General features: G+C 40.5%; 1 protein-coding gene across 1 annotated transcript in view; it reads right to left on the reverse strand.

The window, feature by feature from the left end:
- The window catches only part of COL4A2 (collagen type IV alpha 2 chain), a 138,011-nt gene that overhangs the window by 10,598 nt on the left and 104,891 nt on the right, over positions 1-22,522 (reverse strand). The window contains exons 20-38 of the mRNA XM_042868499.1: positions 21,798-21,890; positions 21,366-21,532; positions 18,697-18,769; positions 18,503-18,609; positions 16,469-16,670; positions 15,660-15,719; positions 14,836-14,898; positions 12,375-12,482; positions 10,458-10,679; positions 8,325-8,486; positions 7,563-7,733; positions 6,428-6,571; positions 5,443-5,568; positions 4,929-5,110; positions 4,020-4,083; positions 3,570-3,644; positions 2,850-2,957; positions 1,786-1,893; positions 250-321 (exon numbers count right to left, since the gene is read on the reverse strand). Coding sequence (XP_042724433.1) covers positions 250-321; positions 1,786-1,893; positions 2,850-2,957; positions 3,570-3,644; positions 4,020-4,083; positions 4,929-5,110; positions 5,443-5,568; positions 6,428-6,571; positions 7,563-7,733; positions 8,325-8,486; positions 10,458-10,679; positions 12,375-12,482; positions 14,836-14,898; positions 15,660-15,719; positions 16,469-16,670; positions 18,503-18,609; positions 18,697-18,769; positions 21,366-21,532; positions 21,798-21,890 — 2,307 coding nt within the window. The remainder of the gene's footprint in view (positions 1-249; positions 322-1,785; positions 1,894-2,849; positions 2,958-3,569; positions 3,645-4,019; positions 4,084-4,928; positions 5,111-5,442; positions 5,569-6,427; positions 6,572-7,562; positions 7,734-8,324; positions 8,487-10,457; positions 10,680-12,374; positions 12,483-14,835; positions 14,899-15,659; positions 15,720-16,468; positions 16,671-18,502; positions 18,610-18,696; positions 18,770-21,365; positions 21,533-21,797; positions 21,891-22,522) is intronic.

Raw genomic sequence — 22,522 nt, forward strand, 5'->3', positions numbered from 1 at the left:
GTGGCTCATAATGGAAAAGGAAAATAATGAGGATTTAACTTTACACAAGGAAAGAAATTATGAAGGTGTATTGTAATTCAGCATGTACTCTGTAAGTGGTTGTTTGCCAGAGTCCATAATGATAAGGCAAATTCACATTGAGCTTTAGAGGACAAAAAAGGAAAGTCCCGTTGCAAAGATTTCACAGACAAAACTTGCAGCTAACCCAATGCAGTGCCTGTCAATATGCAGAATGAAAGTCTTACTGACCTGGTGATCCTGGTAAGCCCTTAGTGCCTGGTAAACCATGCAGTCCACTGATTCCTCTTGAGCCAGGTAAGCCTGTTTTAAAATTACACTCATTATCTTAATAGTTTCTACAAGATCATACATATTCCTCATGAAAAAAAGGAAGTGCTTAAATAAATATGATTCTGTGTTAAGCTCACACATATTATATGCGAATTAATTAATTATAATAAGCTTACTGTGTAATATATTATTCTTTTTTTTTTATTAGCAAATCTAATTAATATCCAATAAGCTGACAATGAGATACTTAAAATCTCTCTAATCTGTCTGGTAGAAGGCCATTAGTTCCAGTCTTGCGACTGCAACTTTCTAATAACCATTTGATGTTTTCAAAAGTCCTCAAACCAAGACAATTATGGGATAATTGTGCAACCTGAATGTAATTATAATGAAGCCATCTTCAGGAGAAATTCACTCTGGGTCATTAAAAAAACCACAAACAACAGTTAACAAAATGTCTAATAGCTGCCACTGCGGTTATAGGTAAAATGTATCCCATTTATTTGTGTCTATCAAAAAGTTAAGCACAATGTTAAAGTGGGTATCTTTAATCAATTGTCAGAGCTCTGAAGGACAATTAAACCTTCACAAAAATAACTGTCTGCCTCTCTCTTCATTGCTTATAAGGGCAGCCTCCATAACTTTACTGGCTTTGATTTGACGCAGATTCAGATAGATGAATCTCACTAAAATCAGGGCAATTTCCTGCTGTACTTGTAGAGAAAAATCTGCTCACTTCATATACGAAGGAGTCAGGTGGCAGACAATGAGATCCTGTGATACAGCTTCATTTTAAGCCATTACCTGTATGCTGATAGCAAAGTTCTGTCTGAGTCTCAAGTTGGATGTAAGCCACCCAAATCATAAAACCATGTGTCAGATCAGTACGTGGGTTTTGATGATGATGGAAGACAAGTTTGTTTTTTGCTATCTAATGCCACATTTTAATATTCTAACACTATCTCACCACTCTTTTTCTTAGCTTCATTATAAATGAAAACATTTCTCGAAAACTGCTTTCTTGGTTGAGCGCGAGTTTCCAATCATAGAATCATTAAGTTTGGAAAAGAGCTTCAACATCATCTAGTCCAACTTTCAGCCCACCCCCACCATGCCCACTGACCACAGCCCACAGACATACACCCACCATTTTCTGGAAAACCTCCAGGGATGGTGACTGCACCACCTCCCTGGGCACCCTGTGTCACTGCCTCACCACTCTGTCTGCAAATAATTTTTTCCTAACATCCAACCTGAACCTTCCCCAGTGCAACTTCAAGGGAGCTCAACAGATAACAGACCTTCAGAACCGAGGAACTAAAAAGCAACCACACAGGTTCCCATCAATGCATCTGGACTTCTTGTGGAATGCACTTTTACTAGGAGGAGCTCTGCCACTGTGAACTGCAAAAATCCCTCTTTCTTCTTCGCCCCCAAAGAACAAAAGCGACTGCTCACACTGAAATGACTGAGTAGCCAAAGCTGTATGAATACCTGCTTGTCCTGGTAAGCCAGGCCAGCCAGGAGTTCCTTTTTCTCCTTGGAATCCAGGCGTTCCAGGGCTTCCTTGCTGCCCTGGAGGGCCGACCAGTCCTGGCAAACCTAGGTGATAATGGTATATCATCATGAGTGACTTTAGAAGCCAATAGCACAGAACACTGGCTTGGGCTACCTTCATTCTCCCAGGTAGCAAAATAAAAGCTTATGTCCTTAGCGTCACTGTATGACACTGCACCCGTCATCCAATTGGATGACAAAAGAGAGAAAAGGGAAGACAGGCAAGGTGTAACACAACAAATTAATTGCAAATTTCAGGGTATGACAACCTCAGGAATATAATAAACTCCTTCTACTAAAATGGTTGCCTGACTTCAATTAGCAGTTACCATGGGTAACTTATGTGCACCTTAGTTGCCCCATTTGCCCCCTCTATTTTGGCTCTCTGACTGGAAAAATGAGCAGAATAGTGCTGTTTCCCAGTAAGGTACCTACTAGCACAGCTCCAGTTTTGGATGGAATTCATACACCCTATAATTACGTAGGAAATCTGGACCAACTGCTCTGCAGGAGCACCTTGATAGTCATCCTGGAATGAGACACGCTCTTAAGCCACAAGTTTGTGATCCAGCCTGAGCCAGACCTGACTTTGGTTTCCGTGTATTCCTGTATGTTCAGCCAGGGAAAGTGGCTCAAAGGCTTCCCAACTGGGTCCTGTGGGATATTTATTGCATTTATGGCAGAAAAGAGTGCTGAAATGCCCACCTCCTTGTTGCATTGAGAATTACCGTAGCTAAGTACTCCAACAGTGCAACAGTTTGACGGGGCATATGACTGTTATAAGAAAGGAAACATTGCTGTGAACCAGAGTTAATCTTTTGAAATTTCCTCTTAACAAGTTCTCCTGGGAGTTCCACATTCTTTTTATTGCTCTTTACCAACTTACAGAATAATTAACATTTTAAAAACGTAAGGACTTTCTCTTGAGTGAATAGTGTTTTTTCCTTTCTTTTCTCATCCTGTCTTATTCTTTGGAGTGTTAAAAGGGAAGAATATTTTACCTTGCTGTCCCAAGGAGCCAGGTACACCCTGTATGCCCTTGAGGCCTTCAATGCCAGGTAAACCAGGATCACCTCCTTCGCCTTTTTGTCCAGGGCCTCCTCTTAAGCCTGCAAAAAGAAATGACAAAAGCAGTAAATTCTCTCAGTAATCTTTATATAATCCTAAACTAACTTGCTAAACGTGAAGCTGGCTACTTGATGAGTCCTGTTCTAGCTGCACAAACACATTCTTCAAGCCAGGGTGCTTTCGTAAGTGTGGGAGCATGAATGGTCTTCTACCGCACCTTGGCCAATCTGTCATTAAATTTGTTTTTTTAACAGTTATCCCCAGATGATTTGAATTACAAATCTGATGTTCGAATATACAGAATGTGCAGAGATGTAACCAATTCAATCAAAAACCAATTCTGCTATCCCCCCCTTTTTGCCCTGATATCGCTCCTTTTGTCACCAATGGTAAAAAATATGTATATATATACATTATGATGCTTTACTAGAGCTGCCGGTGATTGAAGTTTAGTGCCATAACAGTCATTTTATTTGAAGAGATAAACATAGCACATATTAATTTCAATTAAGTGAAGATGCAGCTCTTCAAGAGCTGCTGTGAAACCACAGGCTGAACAGCCATCAAAAACACGTGCTAAGCTCTCCCACCTTTTCTCTGTGGAATTTAATCTGTGAAAAATGAGAAATCCAGAGTAGCTGTGACATTAGTACCTGTAAGACCTGGCACACCAACTTCCCCTTTAAGGCCTGGCATTCCTGGTAAGTTTATAGTATCACCCGGCTCACCTATTTCAAGGTAAAAACAACAAGTGAGTGGCAAAGCTTTAACCAAAATCAGCAGCATTTCCTGTACTTTTGAAGAACTGCAACTTCCAAGACAACATTCTGCAATTATTATCTGTCTAGATAAAAACAGAAATAAGTTAAAGGAAGAAAAACATAGAATGTAGGCTCTCTACTGATGCCCTGCCATGATTTTTTTTTAATCTTGCATGAAATTAACAGTATTAAGCTTTTCACAGCCTCGTGTGTTTGCAACACCATACTCTAAGACCGTAGAAGGACTCATTAAGACTGAAGACCCTCCCAGATCCTACAGAATTTCACGTCACTTGATTGTTGATGAACAGAACGAACGCTCAAATAAGAGAACAAACTCACCAATTTCACCATGGGAGCCAGGAGTACCAAAATGACCCGAACTTCCTGGGGCACCCTTATCTCCCTGTCGTATGATTGAAAACAATTATTTGTTAATAAGAATGAGGATTTATTCAACCTTGCAAGCAGCGGAGTTTAAATATTGAAAAAACGACATTAAATTTACCTTTTGTTTTGCTCTGTGTGTTTTTTTGTTTGTTTGTTTGGGGTTTTTTGCTTGTTTCCATTGTGCTTTGAATTTGGCTGAAATCAGTTAACCCGAACCAGCACAAACCAAGTGACAAGCTGTGTTTGCTAAGTCTCAGTTTGAAATGGAAAACATCATATTGCACATATATGACAGACAGTCTCCCTATTCTTGGTCAGGAAAAAGTTCTACTAAAGTTGAGGGACGTTTCTAACTGAGAAAGGAACACATTTTCTTGTCTCTATTAAATAAATTATGCATGTGAGTCTACTGCCAGGCCTTTTGCAAGACTTCAGTGTAACTTATTTTGATGCCAAAGTGAATCACCCTCAAGCAACTCAGATTCTTAGGCTTTTTGCTATTAGGGAAGTGACAGTGAGTAATTATAGGCAGTGGCACCATCAATTTGGAAAGAAAGAGTAAACACACCGCTGAAAATAATTTTTACCAATAGCTACAGTAACCAAGGACCTCAAAAGAACAGTCTGGGTCCTCATAGGCAGAAAGGTGGCACCTGAAATCTGATGTCTCCCAATGAGAAGAGATTCTCCTTAGTGAACATTAGAGAGATCAAGCAAAAGGATTTGATCTATTTATTCCATTCTTCTTGCATTTTTATCTTTGTACTTCAGCTGTTCAGTATAATTTCAAGGGGTGAATGCCACTCCCTAGAGAAGTTGCAGCAAAAGGATGCCATTTTGCCAGTCTTGGTATGGACTCACCCTGCCTCCTGTGCTGCCAGGGAAGCCTCTGATGCCTGGAGAGCCAGTTGGACCAGGATACCCTTTCAGACCCGTCAGCCCTTTTGCACCAATGTCCCCCTTCACACCAGGCACATAGCTGGGGTGCCCTGGGGACCCAGGAATTCCTGTCTTACCAGGAAGGCCTGGCATTCCCTTGCTACCTGCAGTAGGGGAAAAAGACAAACAGAGAAGACTTAAAGCACTAGACCAGAGAAGGCTGATATGCAGTTGCCCGTGTGGAAAAGAACTTCATGCTAACAGCCTTTGTGCAACACAAGCACCACAACATGCTGGCACAACAGAGCAGGCATGAACAGACAGTTTTCCTTGGGTTTTCTCTCTGCAAGCTCAGCTTTGTTTGATGGAGGCTTCGCTGGGTGGGCTGCAGTGTGGGGGTGCATTGAGCTGAGAATGTTTTATACAGTACATGAGAAAATACCTAGACACCAACTAACCCTAAATGTGCTCGCTTTGCTTTGCCATTAGCACTGACCTTTTATGCCAAAGAATCCCTTGGTGCCAGTTTCTCCAGCATCTCCTTTTTCACCTTTAACTTTCATCATCATGCTAGGCTTTGGCTTCGGGGGCTCTCCTGGGGGACCTTGTTCTCCACGGTCACCTAAAGGGTAAAGAAACACCCATATTTAAAAAACTGTTCAGCTGCACTGTGCTGGAAAAAGAGACAACAGAATAGTGTAATCAGTCAAAAGAAATTAAAGGAAAACCTTGCACAAGCCATGGAAAACCTGTTTGCATGGAAAATTGACCATATCAATACAACATATCTGCAGAACAAATAAGCATAAGAAAATATGAAAACTAAGCTAGACTTCCATATGCTATTCTGGGGAGTTGGACATGGGCTCCCCTGTGACAGGGGAGTTTACTTCTCAGTAGATCAATTACCAAGTGCTTATGAAAACCAAAATCACAGAAAGCAGAGACAAGTGGGTGGTTTCCAGTGAAAGGGAAGCCCTCAGTCAAACGGGACTTAAAAAGGCTTGGGTGAAAGAAAGTGTTTGGATGTGTTACCAGCTATTTTGTTCCAACTTCCTGTTGGAGGACTGAATTACAGAGGTCCTTTCACTGATTGTGGTATCAATTGGTATGTTTCTGACTTAACTGCACAGTTTTCTGAATATTTTTTTGCCTTTATCTCGAGGCAAAATTGGAATCTTTTCCCCAAAACATCTTACACCTCCCAGGAAAAAACTCTGTTGAGTTCTGCATGTGTCTGGAGGTGTGTTCAAATTTGGTGGTGTGCCTGTCTCCATCCTGACCACGCTCAAGATTCACAAAGAAACAACCTTCCCTTGCGGCTCAAATCCAAGCTTCTCAGCCGGAGGCCCATGTGTGAAATAGGTGGAGCAATGTCTGAGCTAAACTATGTCTAAAATGTGTCATCTTTGTCTGTGCATCCTTGCAAAATAGTTCTCCATATGTGAAAAGCAAACACTGTACCACTCATAAGCAAATACCTTTAAAGCCTCGAGCACCCTGCGCGCCTTTATCACCCCGAGCCCCAAATAAGCCAAATTCTCCTTTGATTCCTTTGATTCCTGGTCTTCCTTTCAGGCCTGGCATGCCTTTGAAACCATCAATGCCAGGTGAACCTCTTGAGCCTTTAAAGAGAAGTGGGAGACAACTGTTATCTTGTTCAGATTTCTGCAGAATAGGTAAATATGAAATGATAATGCACAACTAAAGCTGTCTGAAAGTTGCTCTGCTGCAGCACCATTTCTGGGTGCCTTGATGCCTAGGGCAATGTGCCATTCCATATTAGGCACCTAAGCTCTCTGGGAGGTAGGTATCTACATAAGATCAGGGCTTCAGTGAGTTCCTTAGTCTGGCCAAAAGAAGATGTGGAGACGGCCGGATCTTAGCGTCATCTTCTGAAAAGCCATTTCAACCCTGATCCTACAGACCAAAAATTATGGCATTCCTCTCTTCTAAACAAGAGGATCCTGTTTTACATGGGTCACGCTACCAAACAGATCTTTATTCCTCTAACAAGGAGCTGATCAGAACACCAGAGTAATCCTGGGGAAAAAAAAAAGAAGCCTTAACTGTCTTTTCAACTGATGATTTCATCATTCTGTATGAATTTTTAGGCACTCGTCTCTTCTGTTTAAGCAGAGTTGAATTCTGTTGAAACTCCTTGTATGACACAAACAACTTGCATTGTATATAGTGCTTTTGTGGCAGGTAGGAGAGAGTCTCTACTCGTCTATACAAAAGATCAGTATCCTGTTAAAATTCAGCATCAAGGTCTGGTGTCTGGCACTGCTCAGCACGTAGCTGCCAACTTTCAAAAACTTTAAAGGCTTGGGGAAACATCTGTCACATTCAACTGACAGCTGGTGGGACTGGGCCAAGGGAAAGACTTTTGGGAAGAACAAATAGTAAATACTGTAAACCACTGCTGCTCTTCAAGCTAGTTCTGCACCAAGCACAACACAAGAGAAAACATACAATGATTTTGGAATATATTAAGCCTAGGAGTATAATTCCTGTTTTAAAGAGGTAGCCCAGCAGAAAACGTGTCCTATTCATCTCAGCACTAAGCAGCTTTAAGCAACATTATTTTTTTGAGTGCAGCTATTTAGAGCTTACCTTTGTCTCCTGGAAATCCATCCATTCCACTAATGCCAGGGGGACCAGTCACGCCAGGGATACCTTGTAATCCTGGGAAACCTGTTTCACCTTTATCACCAGACTGACCTTTTATGCCCACCAGACCAGGAAAGCCTTGCTCACCATCTTCTCCCCTTGCACCTGGTGGACCTGCCATGTGAATGTGTGAAAAGGGAGATTAAAGTGTTTGGATATACACAGTGATTATATAGAAGGTAGCCCAAGCAGGGAAAAACTGCTATCGTACTGGCTTTAAGTTGAAAGGGAAAAAACTGTGGTTTTTTCAACAGAGAACTTCAGAAATGATTACACAGACAAAGCAGCAACACAGCAACACAAACTAATCTTGCTAACATCCTGGTTCTACACTCACTCCCAACATGATCTCTCCCTCCTCTTTTATTTAAGAATTAAGGCTTTTTAATACAAGATTACTCCCATTTAGTTGTTCCATTCTTCCAGACTGACTGCAGTGTGCTCTGTCCCTGCATGGCACATGGCTATAGAAGGAAAAGCAGCAGCTCTGCCTCTAAGGACCATCATCACCCCTATTCCCCAGCTGATACGCCAGTATAGTTTGCATTCACAGTGCCTGCATTATCCAAGTCATTTCCTTGACTGAGAATTACAGCCTGGCATGTGCCACAATCTCAAAGTTAATTTTCCCCTGGGAAATTATACAGGTTCCTTGCCACAGAGAGTGGGGAAGAGAAGTGACACAGGACGTCAATACTTCCTCACCAAGGGGTCCTTGAGAGCCAGGTCCACCATCAGGGCCGGGGTTTCCTGGTGGCCCTGGGAATCCATGAGTTCCTGGTGTTCCTGGTAAACCCATCAAACCAGGGAGACCTTGCAGCCCTGGATCACCTTTGGGGCCTGGCAATCCTGGGTTACCATCCGCTCCTAAAATACCGTAATACCGCGCATTAGTGAACATAAATATTGAGAGACTGGATTATTACATATCATTTCTCAAAATAGGTGAATATGTACTATTTTTTCAGGATGTATTTTTTCCTCTGAAAATCAATGGGAAGAAGAAAAGCAAACTAAAAGGCTGCTCATTAGTTTTAAATTCTTGATGTTATTGGTGCTAGTCTCCATATTTGCACTGGAAAGGTTGATGGGCTCTTTCAAATGAATGGAAGTAATTTAGTATCAGGTAGATCTAAACAGAGTAACTCTCTTCCATTTCTAACTCCAATAATTCTGTAATTTCTGATCTTTCCCTTTGTTACATATGTCTTTGTAAGAACTGAATCGAGTTGACCAAAACACAGAAATAATGCCCTGTGTCTTTTCTAAAATGTGATAGGCAGAAATGGAAAAAAACAGTAAGGCAACAGTGGGTTCTTTGTGTTGTGTTGTATTCAGAATTTTTCAAGTGAGGTACCGCTATAAGTTTCATACAAATTCCTCAGCAAAATGCCCTGATTCTACACTTCAATGTTTCGAGTGAAAATTTACATCTCTACAAGATAATAGCAAAGGCAATGTCAAGTCCTTCCACTTTTAAATGGTAATGCACGCTTTGCATTCAGATTGGATAAGCAATAGTGCACAACATCTCAAAAGCACACCACACTTAAAATCCAGGATAGGTGGCTCTGCTTCTTTTTATTTGGGTTTTATATCATTGTAGGTGCAGAGGCTTGAATGTAGTTGCATGTGCTTTAGAACTGAGAGAAACTAAAAGGTCCCAGGCGGTGAGTTTTCTCAGCAACAGAACAGAGACATTTGCTCCCTGTTCTGAAGGACTAGTAGTTTAACTGGCACAGATGAAATAAAGGAGTTGCCAAACACTTTGTATAAAAGTAACAGGAAAGAGGGTTCGCTCACATCTTTTTAGTCTGTGTTTACCCTTGAATTTCTTCTCCCTCAGAGAAAAAGAGTCTTAGGGGCAATAGTGGTATTGTTTTCTCAGACATAGCAAGTGTTACCACAGTGCTACAGAGCTGCTTTTATTTCATTCCTTCATTCTGTGACTGTACTGAAGATGAAAACAGATCTGCTCACTTCAAATAAGTCATGTAAAATGACATGCTTATCTTGTCTTTATCCATTTGCATTGAAAATCATGAGATGAGTCACCAAAATAAGTTTCTATCAAATTCCTCTTTGCTTTGCGCTAGTCATGCAATTTCCTCCTTCCTCAGTTCCACAATAGAGCAAGGGGGTAAGTCTGCAGTCCTGTGTCCAGCTGCTGCTGAAACAGTATAGCAGGTAATGCTTAATTCCTATAGATGCTTTTGAAAGTCCCCCACTGAACTCAAAGAGTGACACAGACAGCTTTAATGAAGATGTTGTTTTTTTTTCTGTCTACTATAAGTAGAGCATGTTTTTTTAAGCTCTGTAAAATAACAAAATAAAGTGAGCGCCCTAAAATTATGAGTAAATATGTAATGCTCCCTTTTTCTTGTTCCTGGAATGCTCAAAGACCCTTGAGGTAAAAGGGCTTATTAACGTGTTACTAAATGCTGTGCCTTCTCTGCTAATATTTACAAATTCTGCAGTGGAGCAATGTGCTGTACTACAAAGCCATCTATTATCCAGACATTGTAGGGGTTGGAAATGAAGCTGAGTACTATGCAGTACATAAGTGAAAATTCAAGATAATTATCTATGGCTGGAAAAACTAAAGGATACATCTGATACAACAAAGATGAGAAAATCTTGTTCTTTGATGTCCCATTATAGGTGATGCCATGTGGTGCAGTGTGAGAGCATGCTGGTATAAGCAGTGAATCTCCAGAAGGTGTTTGAGAGGAACCTCAGAGAAGGTGCTTGAGTTCAATTGGTCTTTCACTTCCCTCACATAGTCATAGTCTGGCTACATTTATACCCCAGTCTTAAACATTTCTTTACTTGAAGTACCTCTAACTCCTGGTATTCCTTGATCTCCTGGTGCACCTTTCAAGCCAGGGAAGCCAGGCAGCCCAGCATCCCCTCGAGGGCCTGCTGCTGCTCTCAAAACATCACCAGGAGCACCCTTCTGTCCATCCAGTCCTGGAGCACCAGACTTTCCCATAAGACCTGGATGTCCCTGTAGTCCAGGTAAGCCATTTGGGCCGCTGTCTCCTCGGGGCCCAGTAAAGCCTACAAAAAAAAAAAAAGCAAACAACCGAGGATTAGGCATTGCAGTGTCCACTATAGAAGTTGCAGTGCAAATCCCAGATACATCATCATAACATCTGTTATATTATTGTAACTTCCCTTACTTCTCAACAGAAACATGTAAAATTAAACAAAGTGAAGTGCATATAATGGTTTTAAAAACACATAATGTTCAGAAGAATAGTTGACCAAGTCTGAAAATTGACAAAAATTACAAATGACTCTTCAAGATATCTCGTACCTTGGTGTAAAGGATTCACAGCTCCATGCACAGTTACTTTCATGAAACTATTTTGACATGGCTACTGCAATGCAGCATCTGATGCACGGACTCGGATCTGAACAATCCAAATCGTTAATTACAAGTTCTCACATCACTTATATACCTTCATTAGCTTTCCCATCCACCCCTACAACTTTCCCATCCACCCTTACATGTCAACAGAGCATTCTACAAAACACTCTTCAACCATTCACGCACATGCTTATTATTAGTCAGAGCTGTGAGACATTCTTTCTTCTTCTAGAGGTGTCCATGGTTCTCGTGCTGTCTGTCTTGCTCCACAGCTTCTGCTCCGAACAGTTTTTCATGTATGCCCACATTGCAACATCTTATAAACATCTTACAGTCTGAGGGTGAAAAAACACTTCCTGTATACCAAATTGTGGTTTGATACGCAGCAAGGGAAAGACAGGAGTCCAATATGAACAAATAAATCAAAAGTGAATGCAGGCAGTAAACCAGAAAGGCCTTGAGGAGTTGCCCAGAGGGGCCACTGCCTCTGCTGTTCCCTGTACATCTCAAGGGGCCAATGCCAATTGCTTCATACTCTTCATATACCAGTGCCACCGTGCCTTATCTACTACCCTACTGGTGAATGATTGGGAAGGACTCCCATATAGGAGGCAGGGAAGACTGGTAAACTGGACCTAGACTGGAAGTTAAGTCCAAGTATGGACTTATGGTTGAGAAATAGTATGGAAGACAGCTGAAAATCAGTGTGAGTGCTAATTACTCTGTGGCCTGGCAGCCATACAGTATAGGAGCCCCAATTTTGCAGTTAGTGCACTCTGCAGAGCTCAGAAAGGGAAATACAGATTCATGTACCTGCCCAGAATGAGTTTTTTTGTCCACACCCCTTGTCTGTTGATCAAGACATGTATCAACTTTGCTTTCACCTATTACAGATTAGGATAAAACATTACTAGCACTGAGCACTTGGAAACACTGGAAACACAGCCAACTGTGGGCAAGGTGTATAGCTAGTGCTTTGTCTTTGCTATGTTCATTATTATTTAAATGAATGCTATAAAGACTTAAATTGAAACAATAACACTATCTTCTTTCTTTCTGCAGTTATCATTCCACTTGGAATCCAAAACACCTTATTACTGAATTTCCTTATTTCTAAATCATCTTCACGAACTGTTGGCATTTGTAATTTTGCACTGTAAAGCAGATTTTAAAAGGCTGGAGTCTGTGTTACTTTTTGTCATTACAGGAAGTTGCAGAAAATACTTTTGGCTTCAAAAAAGGAGAGCTTTATTTATAACAGCTTATTGTTTGAAGATGGAAGGTGAGATAAATGAAGACGGATCTGGAGTAAGGTGATTGTGCTTCAGTGACTGTAGCCAAGGTCATAAATATATAAAGAATGATTCATTATTTCAAGGTACCTGGAGGACCTGGGTATCCTTCCCGACCCGGATCACCTCGTGTACCATTTAGCCCTGGGAATCCCACTGGGCCTGGATCACCCGGGAATCCTCTTGCACCTTTAGTACCTAAATTATATAAAAGAAATTAAGGAAGTGTGATCCAAAGAATCAAAACAGAAGTTTGGATACAGTGTAGCAAAAGTAGTGGCAAATACTTTAATTATCTGTGTCCAGGTACAAAGATAGACTTTTAAAATAAAATTTATGGTATGATACTGTACTCAAGATCCCAAGAATGGTCCCAAACTCTAGGCTAAGTGTTTTTACAAACATAGATTAAAGACTGCTTCTGATTTTTAGACTAACAATATGTAAATGGTGAGGGTGAAAATCACCTGTCTGATAGACTTCTGGAGACTTTTTTGACAAATATTTTGTAATTAAGCTTTTTAGAGTTATGGAATTGTTTGAATTGGAAGGGACTTTTAAAGGCCTTCTACTCCGTTGCAATGAAAGAGACTTCTGCAGCTAGATCAGGGTGCTTGGAGAGCTGATCAGCCTGAGTTTGCCTGTCTCCAGGGCCAGGGCATCCACCTTCTCTCTGCACAACCTGTTGGATCTTGGCGTTCCCGATCCCATACCTATATAGCCCAGCAACATCCATGTACTCCTCCCAGGATACCTGCTCCTGCTTCTGCTGCCTGTGTGTTTTCCTTTTGCTCCCCAGTTTGACCAGCAGGTCCCATTTCAGCCATGCTGGTCTCCTGCCTTCCTACATCTGAGGATGGACAACTTTTGTGTATTAAGGAAAGCTTCTTTAAATATCTTCCAGTTCTGCTCTGCTTCCTTGTCCTCGGTGATTGTTTCCCAAGGGGGTTTTGTTGACTAACTCCTTGAAGAGCTGGAATTTGGCTTAAGGTCAAAAGGCAGTGTCAAAGGAAAAGTGCTCGACAGTAATGGGCACAAATGAGATGATGTAGGAGAAACAAATGTTTCCCTTCTCTGCTAAACTGATCACAGGATAAGAGCTGACTGGTTTCGATAACCAAAAAAAGAAATACAAGGCTAGAGGTTAGATCTAATCATCCTAGGAACTGAATACAAGTTAAATAGCTTACATACTATTTTTGTAATAGTGGAGGTTTATAGCTTAGGTAGTAAAATAAGAGCTGTGCCCTAAAAATGTGTTGCTCTGGCACTGAGCTCATATAACTGTTTCTCAGCATCTCAAAAACTGCAAACATCTTGTAAAATTCTTTTTTTTTAATAATGTTTATAAAACTGTACTATTTACATACATTTTTATGCAATAGCTTTATTACACGAGTCTCATCAATTCACTGCATTCCAAGGACCAGGTTTTTTGGTCAAGCTCCTTTAAAACAACCCTCATGCAATGCTTTGTTTTTTTCTACTCCCCAGCTCCCTGCACTCTTCCAGTTCCCAGTTCAGTCTTGAAGGTCAGCAACATGCTTTAACATTTTAAGTGCTGTTGCTTAGCATCATCATGAATTACAACTCAGTTTATTAGACTGAAAGTAAGTTTCTCTCCACTTCTAACTATAATGAAAAGGAAAATATCACTTGAATTTTGATACCTTAGTTTTCAGAATTTCTATTGTTTAGCCATCAATTTTTGCCATTTTAGCTGCTGGACTTCTTGTTTGTTTGTTTTTTAGTGAATCATATACAGAAACCTTTCAAAGGCCAGAATTAAGAAGCACATAAATAGCCTGTGCAGCATGAAAACCATCTTCTGAGTGCAGTACAGAACTATTGTTCTCTTCCTTATACGAACAAAAGCTTCTCAGAAAGCAATTAGAAGGAAAAATCTTAGGTTTTTAGGACTCAACAACAAATTCTAACACTGCTCTTACCTAAATGGCATCTTTGTTTTGTTTCCCATCTGCAATAATTGACTTTCATTCATTCTGCTCATTCTCATTCTAATTAAAAAGCCATATTAGAGAAAGAATGGACAGATGGAGAATGCAGCCACTGTTTACCACATATTTCATCAACTCGTTATGTGATGTTAGTTATTGTTAACATGTTGTGCCAAACAGTAGTAAGAAAAAGGGTTTTTTTGTAACAATATTTTGCAAGCATTTATTTGTATGTTTCCTACAGGAAACGAGCATCTTATTCAACAGTAGCTATACAGGTCCTGCCAGAGTTCAGAAAGCATTTGGACAATGCTCAGACATAGGATTTGATTTTTGGGTATGGAGACGTGAGTTGAACTCGATGATCCTTGTAGGTCCCTTCCAGCTCAGGATATTCTATGATGCTTTGATTTAGGAGCAGCAGCCACCAAGGCTGCATGCTGCTTAGACCTCTGCCTGTTTCAAGTCAACTCTTTCCTCCACTGTCCTTTCTAAAACACACTGTCCACTAAATTGCAGCTATGTTAGAGTTGGCAAGATCTCTCTCAGAACATAGTGTATCTGTGAAAAAAAAGGTGGAAACAAAACATTACCTGTGGCTCCTGGCAGCCCTGGCTTGCCTTGAGATCCCTTTGGTGGCCTCACACAGCCTCCACCTGCCAAGAAAAATGTTTAGTCACAGCATATGTGCTTACATGCTGTCTCTCATCATTGCTGTGCCTGCAGCTAACACTCTAAAAGCAGGTGAATGAAATCAACAGGAGAAGTCCCACTTTTAGAGGTTTTATTCTTCACTAAGAGAACAACAACAACGCAACACTGGTTACGGGTGGCGCTCTCCAGGGACCACTCATGCAGAGCTCAACCCCATTAATTCAATCAAGAGCCACCCTTCTGCCTATTTTACAGAGACTGTGGTGGTGGCTACTTTAGCTAGGCTGGTGTGGAAAGGCTATTTCAATGTCATGGACAGCTGTATTACCAGAACAAGAGAGACAATCTGTTTTCCCACACCTACTAAATAAAGTCAAATTTTGGTACAACTGAAGGTCCTTATTTTTTATGTGTCAGATTGCACTGAAACTCCTCACTCAGAGTTCTTCTTTTTGGAATTTCATTTCTTGCTCTGTTGCTTAATTTGCATGGTAATCATTATTTTATCACAATAAGCACAACAGGAGCAATTAAACAATTTCTGGATTGCAGAGGTAAGACTGCAAGAATTTTAGAAAACATCCAATTTGATTAACTCACTTTAGAGCTATGTACTGTATAAGCATGGTTATTTGTGACCTGAAGTTTAAATAGCTTACAATTAATAGCATTCAAAGCAGTCATCAGAAAGAAAGTATGAAGTCATAACAGCCACATAAGACTTAATGTCAAAGCACATTCAAGCCATTTGCATGTTCAGTACCTGACCATATTGGATCAGTTGCATCTCCTCTAGGAAAATCTTCAATCACCTGCCCACAGTCTGTGAGACAAAGAACAGGAAAAGATAGTTGTCATTTACGAGAAAAATCTAAAAAGCTTTCATTTATACAACAAAATATCGATCACAATATCAGATACATGTTCTTTTACGCATTATGCATTGGAGAAACCGTATGCAACAAAAACACTTGAACTCTATCTATCTATTATCTGAGCTCTATCTATCCATCTATCTATTAATTACAGCCTGCATTAGGAGCCCTATATGTCACATGTACTGTGTGGGGCTGACAGGTGCCTGTTTTGGCTTGTCTATTCTGCTACGCATCTTGAACTCAAGCAAAATCCTCTGAGTCTGAGCTTTTGTGAGCACAGCCCTGGCAATCTTATGCAAGAAGGGGCTCAGGTAACAGCAGAGATACCATGAATAACTCTAAAAGGCAGATAAAGGATTTTCTCTGCTCAATTAAAAGATGAAGTTGGATGGAGAAGAACAGAGAAAGCCACCTGTAATTTAATCGAAAGGAAGAACATGGCTCCATTCCCTGCAGCTGCTCTAATAAGATTTTAATTGCTGACACCAACATATTCCCTGATGCTATTTCAATACCTTAAATGAAACTACCTCTTAAAAAAGATTTCTGGACATCTAATGAAGGCAATCCCTTTCACTCATATAATCCTCCACCAAATGCTACCTTTTCAACACTGCTTTTGAACAGATACTGTACACACAATTCAGTAATGATCTCACAAGGATTTGATATAAGACAGAGAAATTATTCTTACCTATTTGGCCAGGCTCTCCTGGTGGACCAGGCAGACCTGGAACCCCAGGGCTTCCGTCTGTTCCATCGTCACCTGGAGGACCACGGTACCCTTTTGGGCCAGGAAATCCTCCACCCGGCAGGCCTGTTTCTCCTGGGAAGCCCTTTGGGCCTAATTCTCCTGGGTAACCAGGATCCCCAGGGAGACCTCTGATACCATCACCCTGTGGGAAGTGGGAAATGAATATACTTCTGCCTTTGCTGCGAAAGAAACAAAACTCAGGGTTGAACTACTCTCACAGAATGACAGAATCACAGAATCCCAAGGTTGGAAAGGACCTACAAGATCATCCAGTCCAACCATCCACTGATCACCAATAGTTCTCACTAAACCATGTTCCCACAGCGCAATGTCCAAACCTTCCTTTAACACCTCCAGGGTTGGTGACTCCACCACCTCTCTGGGCAGCCCATTCCAGTGCCTGACCACTCTTTCAGAAGAGTACTATTTCCTAATGTCCAGCCTGAATCTCTCCTGGTGCAGCTTGAAGCCATTCCCTCTAGTTTTATCACTAGTTACACGAGAGAAGAGGCTGACCCCCTGCTCAGTACAACCTCCCTTCAGGTACTTATAGAGAGCAATAAGGTCTTCCCTGAGCCTCCTCTTCTCCAGGCTGAACAATCCCAGCTCCTTCAGCCTCTCCTCATAAGGCCTGTGCTCCAGACCCCTCACCAGCTTTATCACCCTTCTTAGAACACACTACAAGGCCTCAAAGTCTTTCTTGCAGTGTGGGCACTCATGAATAGCATCTTATAGGCAGCTATTCCTTATGTATTGCATCCCAGCTTTTTAAAGCAAAACTGCAAATACAATATATTTGGAATAATTAGACATTATTTTAGACCCCCACAGCAGAAAAGGCATGAGAGAAGCACTCTTAGAGGGAGCATTCCCCTAAAAAGGCTGGCCAATGAAGAACATATGGGAAATATGAGTCACTGCTGTGGACAGCCTTACTACCCTTTCTGAAATGCTGTGAGTGGATATGAGGGAAAGCATACACATCACTAGAGGTGCATGAAAGTTAGTTCTGGTGTGGCATTTAATTCTCAGATCTTGACAGAAGCTGATATAAAATTGTGCCCAAGTGGGCAGAACTTTCTTAGTCTGTTACTCTAGTGATGTTACTGCAACATGTTTAGAACATCACCAGAAAATGTTCCCATCCACAGATTTAATAAAAAGTACCACTTTTACTAGTAGTCAAACCCACTGTGGGCCACACTGGATGACAAAGCTCTGGTCCATCCTCCTATATGATGCAAGAAACCAGTGGTGGAAAGCAACATTTGTGATAGGTGATGAGGTATTATCAAGCAAGTAAATAATGATGTGACCTACATTTTGGGGATGGAAACTATTAACTCCCTCATATCAAAATGCCACACACAATCTATAGATAATAAACTACTAATTATCACAAATAAACCACTTACATAAAATTGGCCTAAATGGGTTATACACTACTACTTATGTATTTAAATAAAATTGAAATAGAAGTATAAGGTGGTTCTAAAGAATCTGAGGGTAAAACTGATATTTAGTATATCAATAATCAGCAAGGCCAGTTTAGTTATGCATCATCATCTGTGTGTGAAGGGCAGCCTGATGATCATTAATCCTCAGAATTAAATGTATTAGTAATTGAGTATGGCGGAAATGATTTAGCTTTGTTTCCAACTTGGACAAAAGGATGTTGAATGTTGTGGGAGACTGTGTGAAAGACCTTGCAGAAGTCTAGACATGATGCAAGTGGCTCTTTCCTTGTGCACTGATGGAGTCATGCCATCATAGAAGGCCACAAGGCTGTTCAGACAGGACCTGCCCTCGGTGAAGCCATACTTGTTGTCTTGTATCACCTGCCTGTATTCCATGTGCCTTAGCAAAGCTTCCAGGAGGATCTGTTCCATGATCTTCCCCAGCACCGAAGTAAGGCTGACAGGTCAGTAGTTCCCTGGGTCGTCCTTTCTTCCCTTCTTAAAATTTGCTACTTACCGGAAGGCCAGGCAGTCCTGGTAAACCATCTAATCCATCTCTGCCTGGGAAACCATCTTCCCCTCTGATACCAGGAAGTCCAGGATCTCCTCGGATTCCTTTGGTGCCTAAAGCAGACCTTTCATTGGGAAACTGCTCTTTCACAAAAGGCATAAATAATTGCAAAATACATGTGACATGAATTTTTACTCTACCTTTAGTAGTTATGTATATAGAATCTCCCTTTTCTCCTTTTGGTCCAGGAAATCCTTCTTGGCCCGATTGTCCCTGGCATTACACAAATCAGAAAAAAAAACAAAACAAAACAAAACAAGAAAACCCTCAAAAACACAAAATAAAACCACTTAACAAATAATTATCCAGATTTGTGGTTTCACTGTCCTGCTTAAACAAACAAGCAAACCATGACGGTAATGCTTTCCTATTACTCTCTGTATGATTTCTTCTTCAGTAATCCTATTCTTGTGCCTGAATCCTTATTAACTTGCTTAACTAGGATCAACGCCCATATGGCACGGTAGGGGTGCTTCTACACGAGGATAGCATTAGGAGATCTGTGGCTTATCATAAGATCAAGTCCTATAGATGACTACAGCTGGAGAACTGCATGAGAGAAAATGTAGTAAATTACTTATTGTTTGCCAGGAAGGAAATTGCTGTAAGCAACACTTTGGCACCATGGTAACAAAACTCTGGGTTATATTTACCTGCATTTTCTCTTTCCCAGTCTAAAAAAGATGACAGCTGCACGGCTGGCAGTGGACTGTGATTCACAGCACCACTGTAGATTTGAAAAGCAGCATTTTCCTCATTTATGAGAGGAAGGAACTTAGGCATAGAGTGATTAAGTGAACTACCCCAAACCGCAGCCCCATAGGAAAGATTTTGGTTGAAAGGGACAGCTGGAGGCCCCCACTCCAACCTGCTGCTCAAAGCTAAAGCAGGTTGCTCAGGGCCTTGTCCAGTCAAGATTTAAAGTCTCCAAGGAGGGAGATTTCCTCTCTTGCTAAGGTAAGCTGTGATGAGGCTAAGGATGAGTCTTTGGCATTCCTTGGTATAGTGCACAATTCTCCTCAACAGCCCAGCTGAAAATGGCACTACTAGATTTCTCCACGAGAACTCTGAGTTACTGGACTGAATGCATGGCAGATGCCAAGGGCTCAACATTACAGATTCATTTAGTGCTGACTGTTCTAACCCAGTTACCTATAGTTCTGAAAAAACGTATTCATGCATACTAAAATATAAGCCACTATGTTTTCCCCATCTTCCTCTTACTGAATTTCAGTGCACACAATATATGAAGGGAATGTCTGATGCATTTATTTTTTCTCTGAAATACTCCTTTGCCACAATTACTTAATTTGATTTCTTTTCCATCACTGTCTTTCATTGGCATTTTCCAAGCATTTCTTAGGTGAAAAGCATGTGTGGAAATGGAAAGTCATCTCAAGAATATAGGTTCACACTTCTATAAGTCTAAAGTGGGAGAACAAATTTGAGTGAAGGGATCTGTCTGTGTTTAGCTCCTGCATTTTAGTGAAGCCACGTCTATATAACCCTGTAGAGATTCTTCTTCAGTACAATGCTTTTTATAAGCCAAATCTGAAGAACTTAATACAATACTGAATTACGTCACTGACTTTATAACTGCAGAAATTTTCAGCAATAGCACTGCACTGTATTATGTTCACTTTGTTATTTGTTGCTTTCTAGGCTTAAATGTGTACCATGCAGTTTAGCCCATGAGTGTTTTCAAAATGGCTTAGAGCTATTTCTAATTTCTCTTTCTCCACAGAAAAGAATGCCCATTGCTTGGGATATAGACGTATATACTTATAGTAAGTTCACATAGATCTGATCTAAATTAAATATATTGATTTTCTATAAAGGTAACTTGTTGAACGTGTTAAGAAAATTATGGACTCACTTCTGCTAAGCATATGGACTAAGAATAATTAAAGTAATTTGTTTTATGGTGAATTTGTGGCAGACCAGAAGCTGAGATAAAGTCAGGGCTTTGCTGCTGAGTATTCTACTATGATATGACATGTCTATATGTGTCTTAAGTCTACAGTAACTTAAATTCTGGGATGAAGATAATACAGTTATTATTATTTCAAAGGCAAAAAAAAAACCAAACCTGCAGAACTTGTAAAAATTAATCAAAGTTTCCACAATGAACATTTCAAAATGTGGCTTTTTAGAGCTTTTTATTTTCTAAAAGAAAAATCCAAACTCTAACTAGATGCAAGTAGTTTTTTTTTTAATGTTCAGAAAGCCAGAATTTCTGACTGAAAGCATTTTATTTGCTCTGACATCTCTATACAAACAAAATCAGTTTTGGGTTAGCTTAACTAAAATCTTACTCTAAAATCTTGAGTTTTAACTGTGAGAAAACATAAACTAGTTGGGATAACAAAAATATAGCACCTTTAGCAGTAAATATTAGCAAAACACTCTTATCAGGGTTATTGACAGTGTTTTTTTAGGAAAAAGTTATGTATTTGTAACCAAGAATCTCACATTTAATATTTGACATTTGCCCCTTATTAGAAACAATTTGAAGGAACTAATGAAATTGTTTCCCTTCATAATCAGTGCTGTAGTTTTGCTGAAACAGCTTTGTTTAAATGGAAAGTGCATTTTATGTGGAAATCTTTTGCTCTTCCCACAGTAAACTATTTTAATTCTCATCTTAGCAACTTTTAGCTCTTGCTATTTTGTAGCAATCTGAAAACTATGGAAGTGGCATAAAAGAAAATAAATTGTACTTTTCATCATTTTTCTTCTCATGGAGAATAGCTGGTTTTTATTTGTAACAGATGTACAAAACTATGCATTAAAGAAACAAGCATCTTACTTTTGCTCCAGCGTAGCCAGGAATACCATGTGGACCTTGATCACCAGGTTCTCCTTTTCTCCCAGGCTGGCCAGGGGTTCCTGGAAAACCAGGAGGGCCACGGGGGCCAGTAGAGCCCCTTCTGAGTTCATCACTCAAAAGGCATGTACTGCAGTCACCTTCTTCGCCTAAGGAAGCGGATTGGAAAGAAAACTGTCACAACAAACACTTTCAACCCTTTATACACACATATATACCTCAAGTATTTGAGAAAATCACTTTTTTTTTTCCTTTTAAGAAACAAAATCAATGTTTACTTGTGGTATTAGCCTCCGATCAAATTCATTGGTCCCCGAGCATGTCATAATTAGACTTAATTAAAACTTAAAACAATGGAAGTTTTACACAACGCATAACAGCAGATCATTTTTTGAGTTATTTATTATAACCTACCTTTAGGTCCTCTTTGTCCTCGTGGCCCAGGAAAACCTTGTGCACCAGGTCTACCTGGTGTCCCTTCTTGTCCTTTTAATCCAAAGAGAGAACCTAGAAGCACAATAGAGTAAGAAGATACATTAATGTACTGTAAATTAACGTACTGCTTCTCCTTATTCCACCTTATTCAAGTCGGATTACATCTGATCTTTTCTGTTTCTCTTTAAGTCTTTGACTGTATAACTCAGCTGTTATTAAATCCTCTTTCCTTGTTGTTTCTTCCCCTCCTCACAGCTTCCCAAACCCATTCTCAGTAACTCCCATTTGTGTGTTAATGGTCCCTTACCGTCTTACTTATGCAAGCTTCATCTTCATCCCTCTCTGTACTAGTACAGCCACTTACTTCAGAGGGGCCACTTGCTTGTCTCTGCATTCCCAAGCCTTACTTGCTTTCATCTTCTAGCAAAGAATTCATATTTTCTATTTCTCAGCATTGAAGTTCCACCCAGACCAGCTTGCCTGGATTGTTGCTCCCCCTAGCCATGCCTGCACTGCAGAACTCCAGTGACCAGTAACTGAGTGGAGCACGTGGATTTCCTTGTCTGGAAACCAGTATGAGGGAATGTCTCATGTCTTATTTTGGTAGGTTCAGGACATGCCTTGACACATATACAGCCCCAGGACCTAAGTCTTAGACTGTGGGCATGACCTTTGAAACTTCTGGTTACAGCTCTCTCTTCCTT

This window comes from Lagopus leucura, unplaced genomic scaffold (genome assembly GCF_019238085.1).
Source record: "Lagopus leucura isolate 7727_CA_CO unplaced genomic scaffold, USGS_WTPT01 Super-Scaffold_100001, whole genome shotgun sequence".
NCBI lineage: Eukaryota > Metazoa > Chordata > Aves > Galliformes > Phasianidae > Lagopus > Lagopus leucura.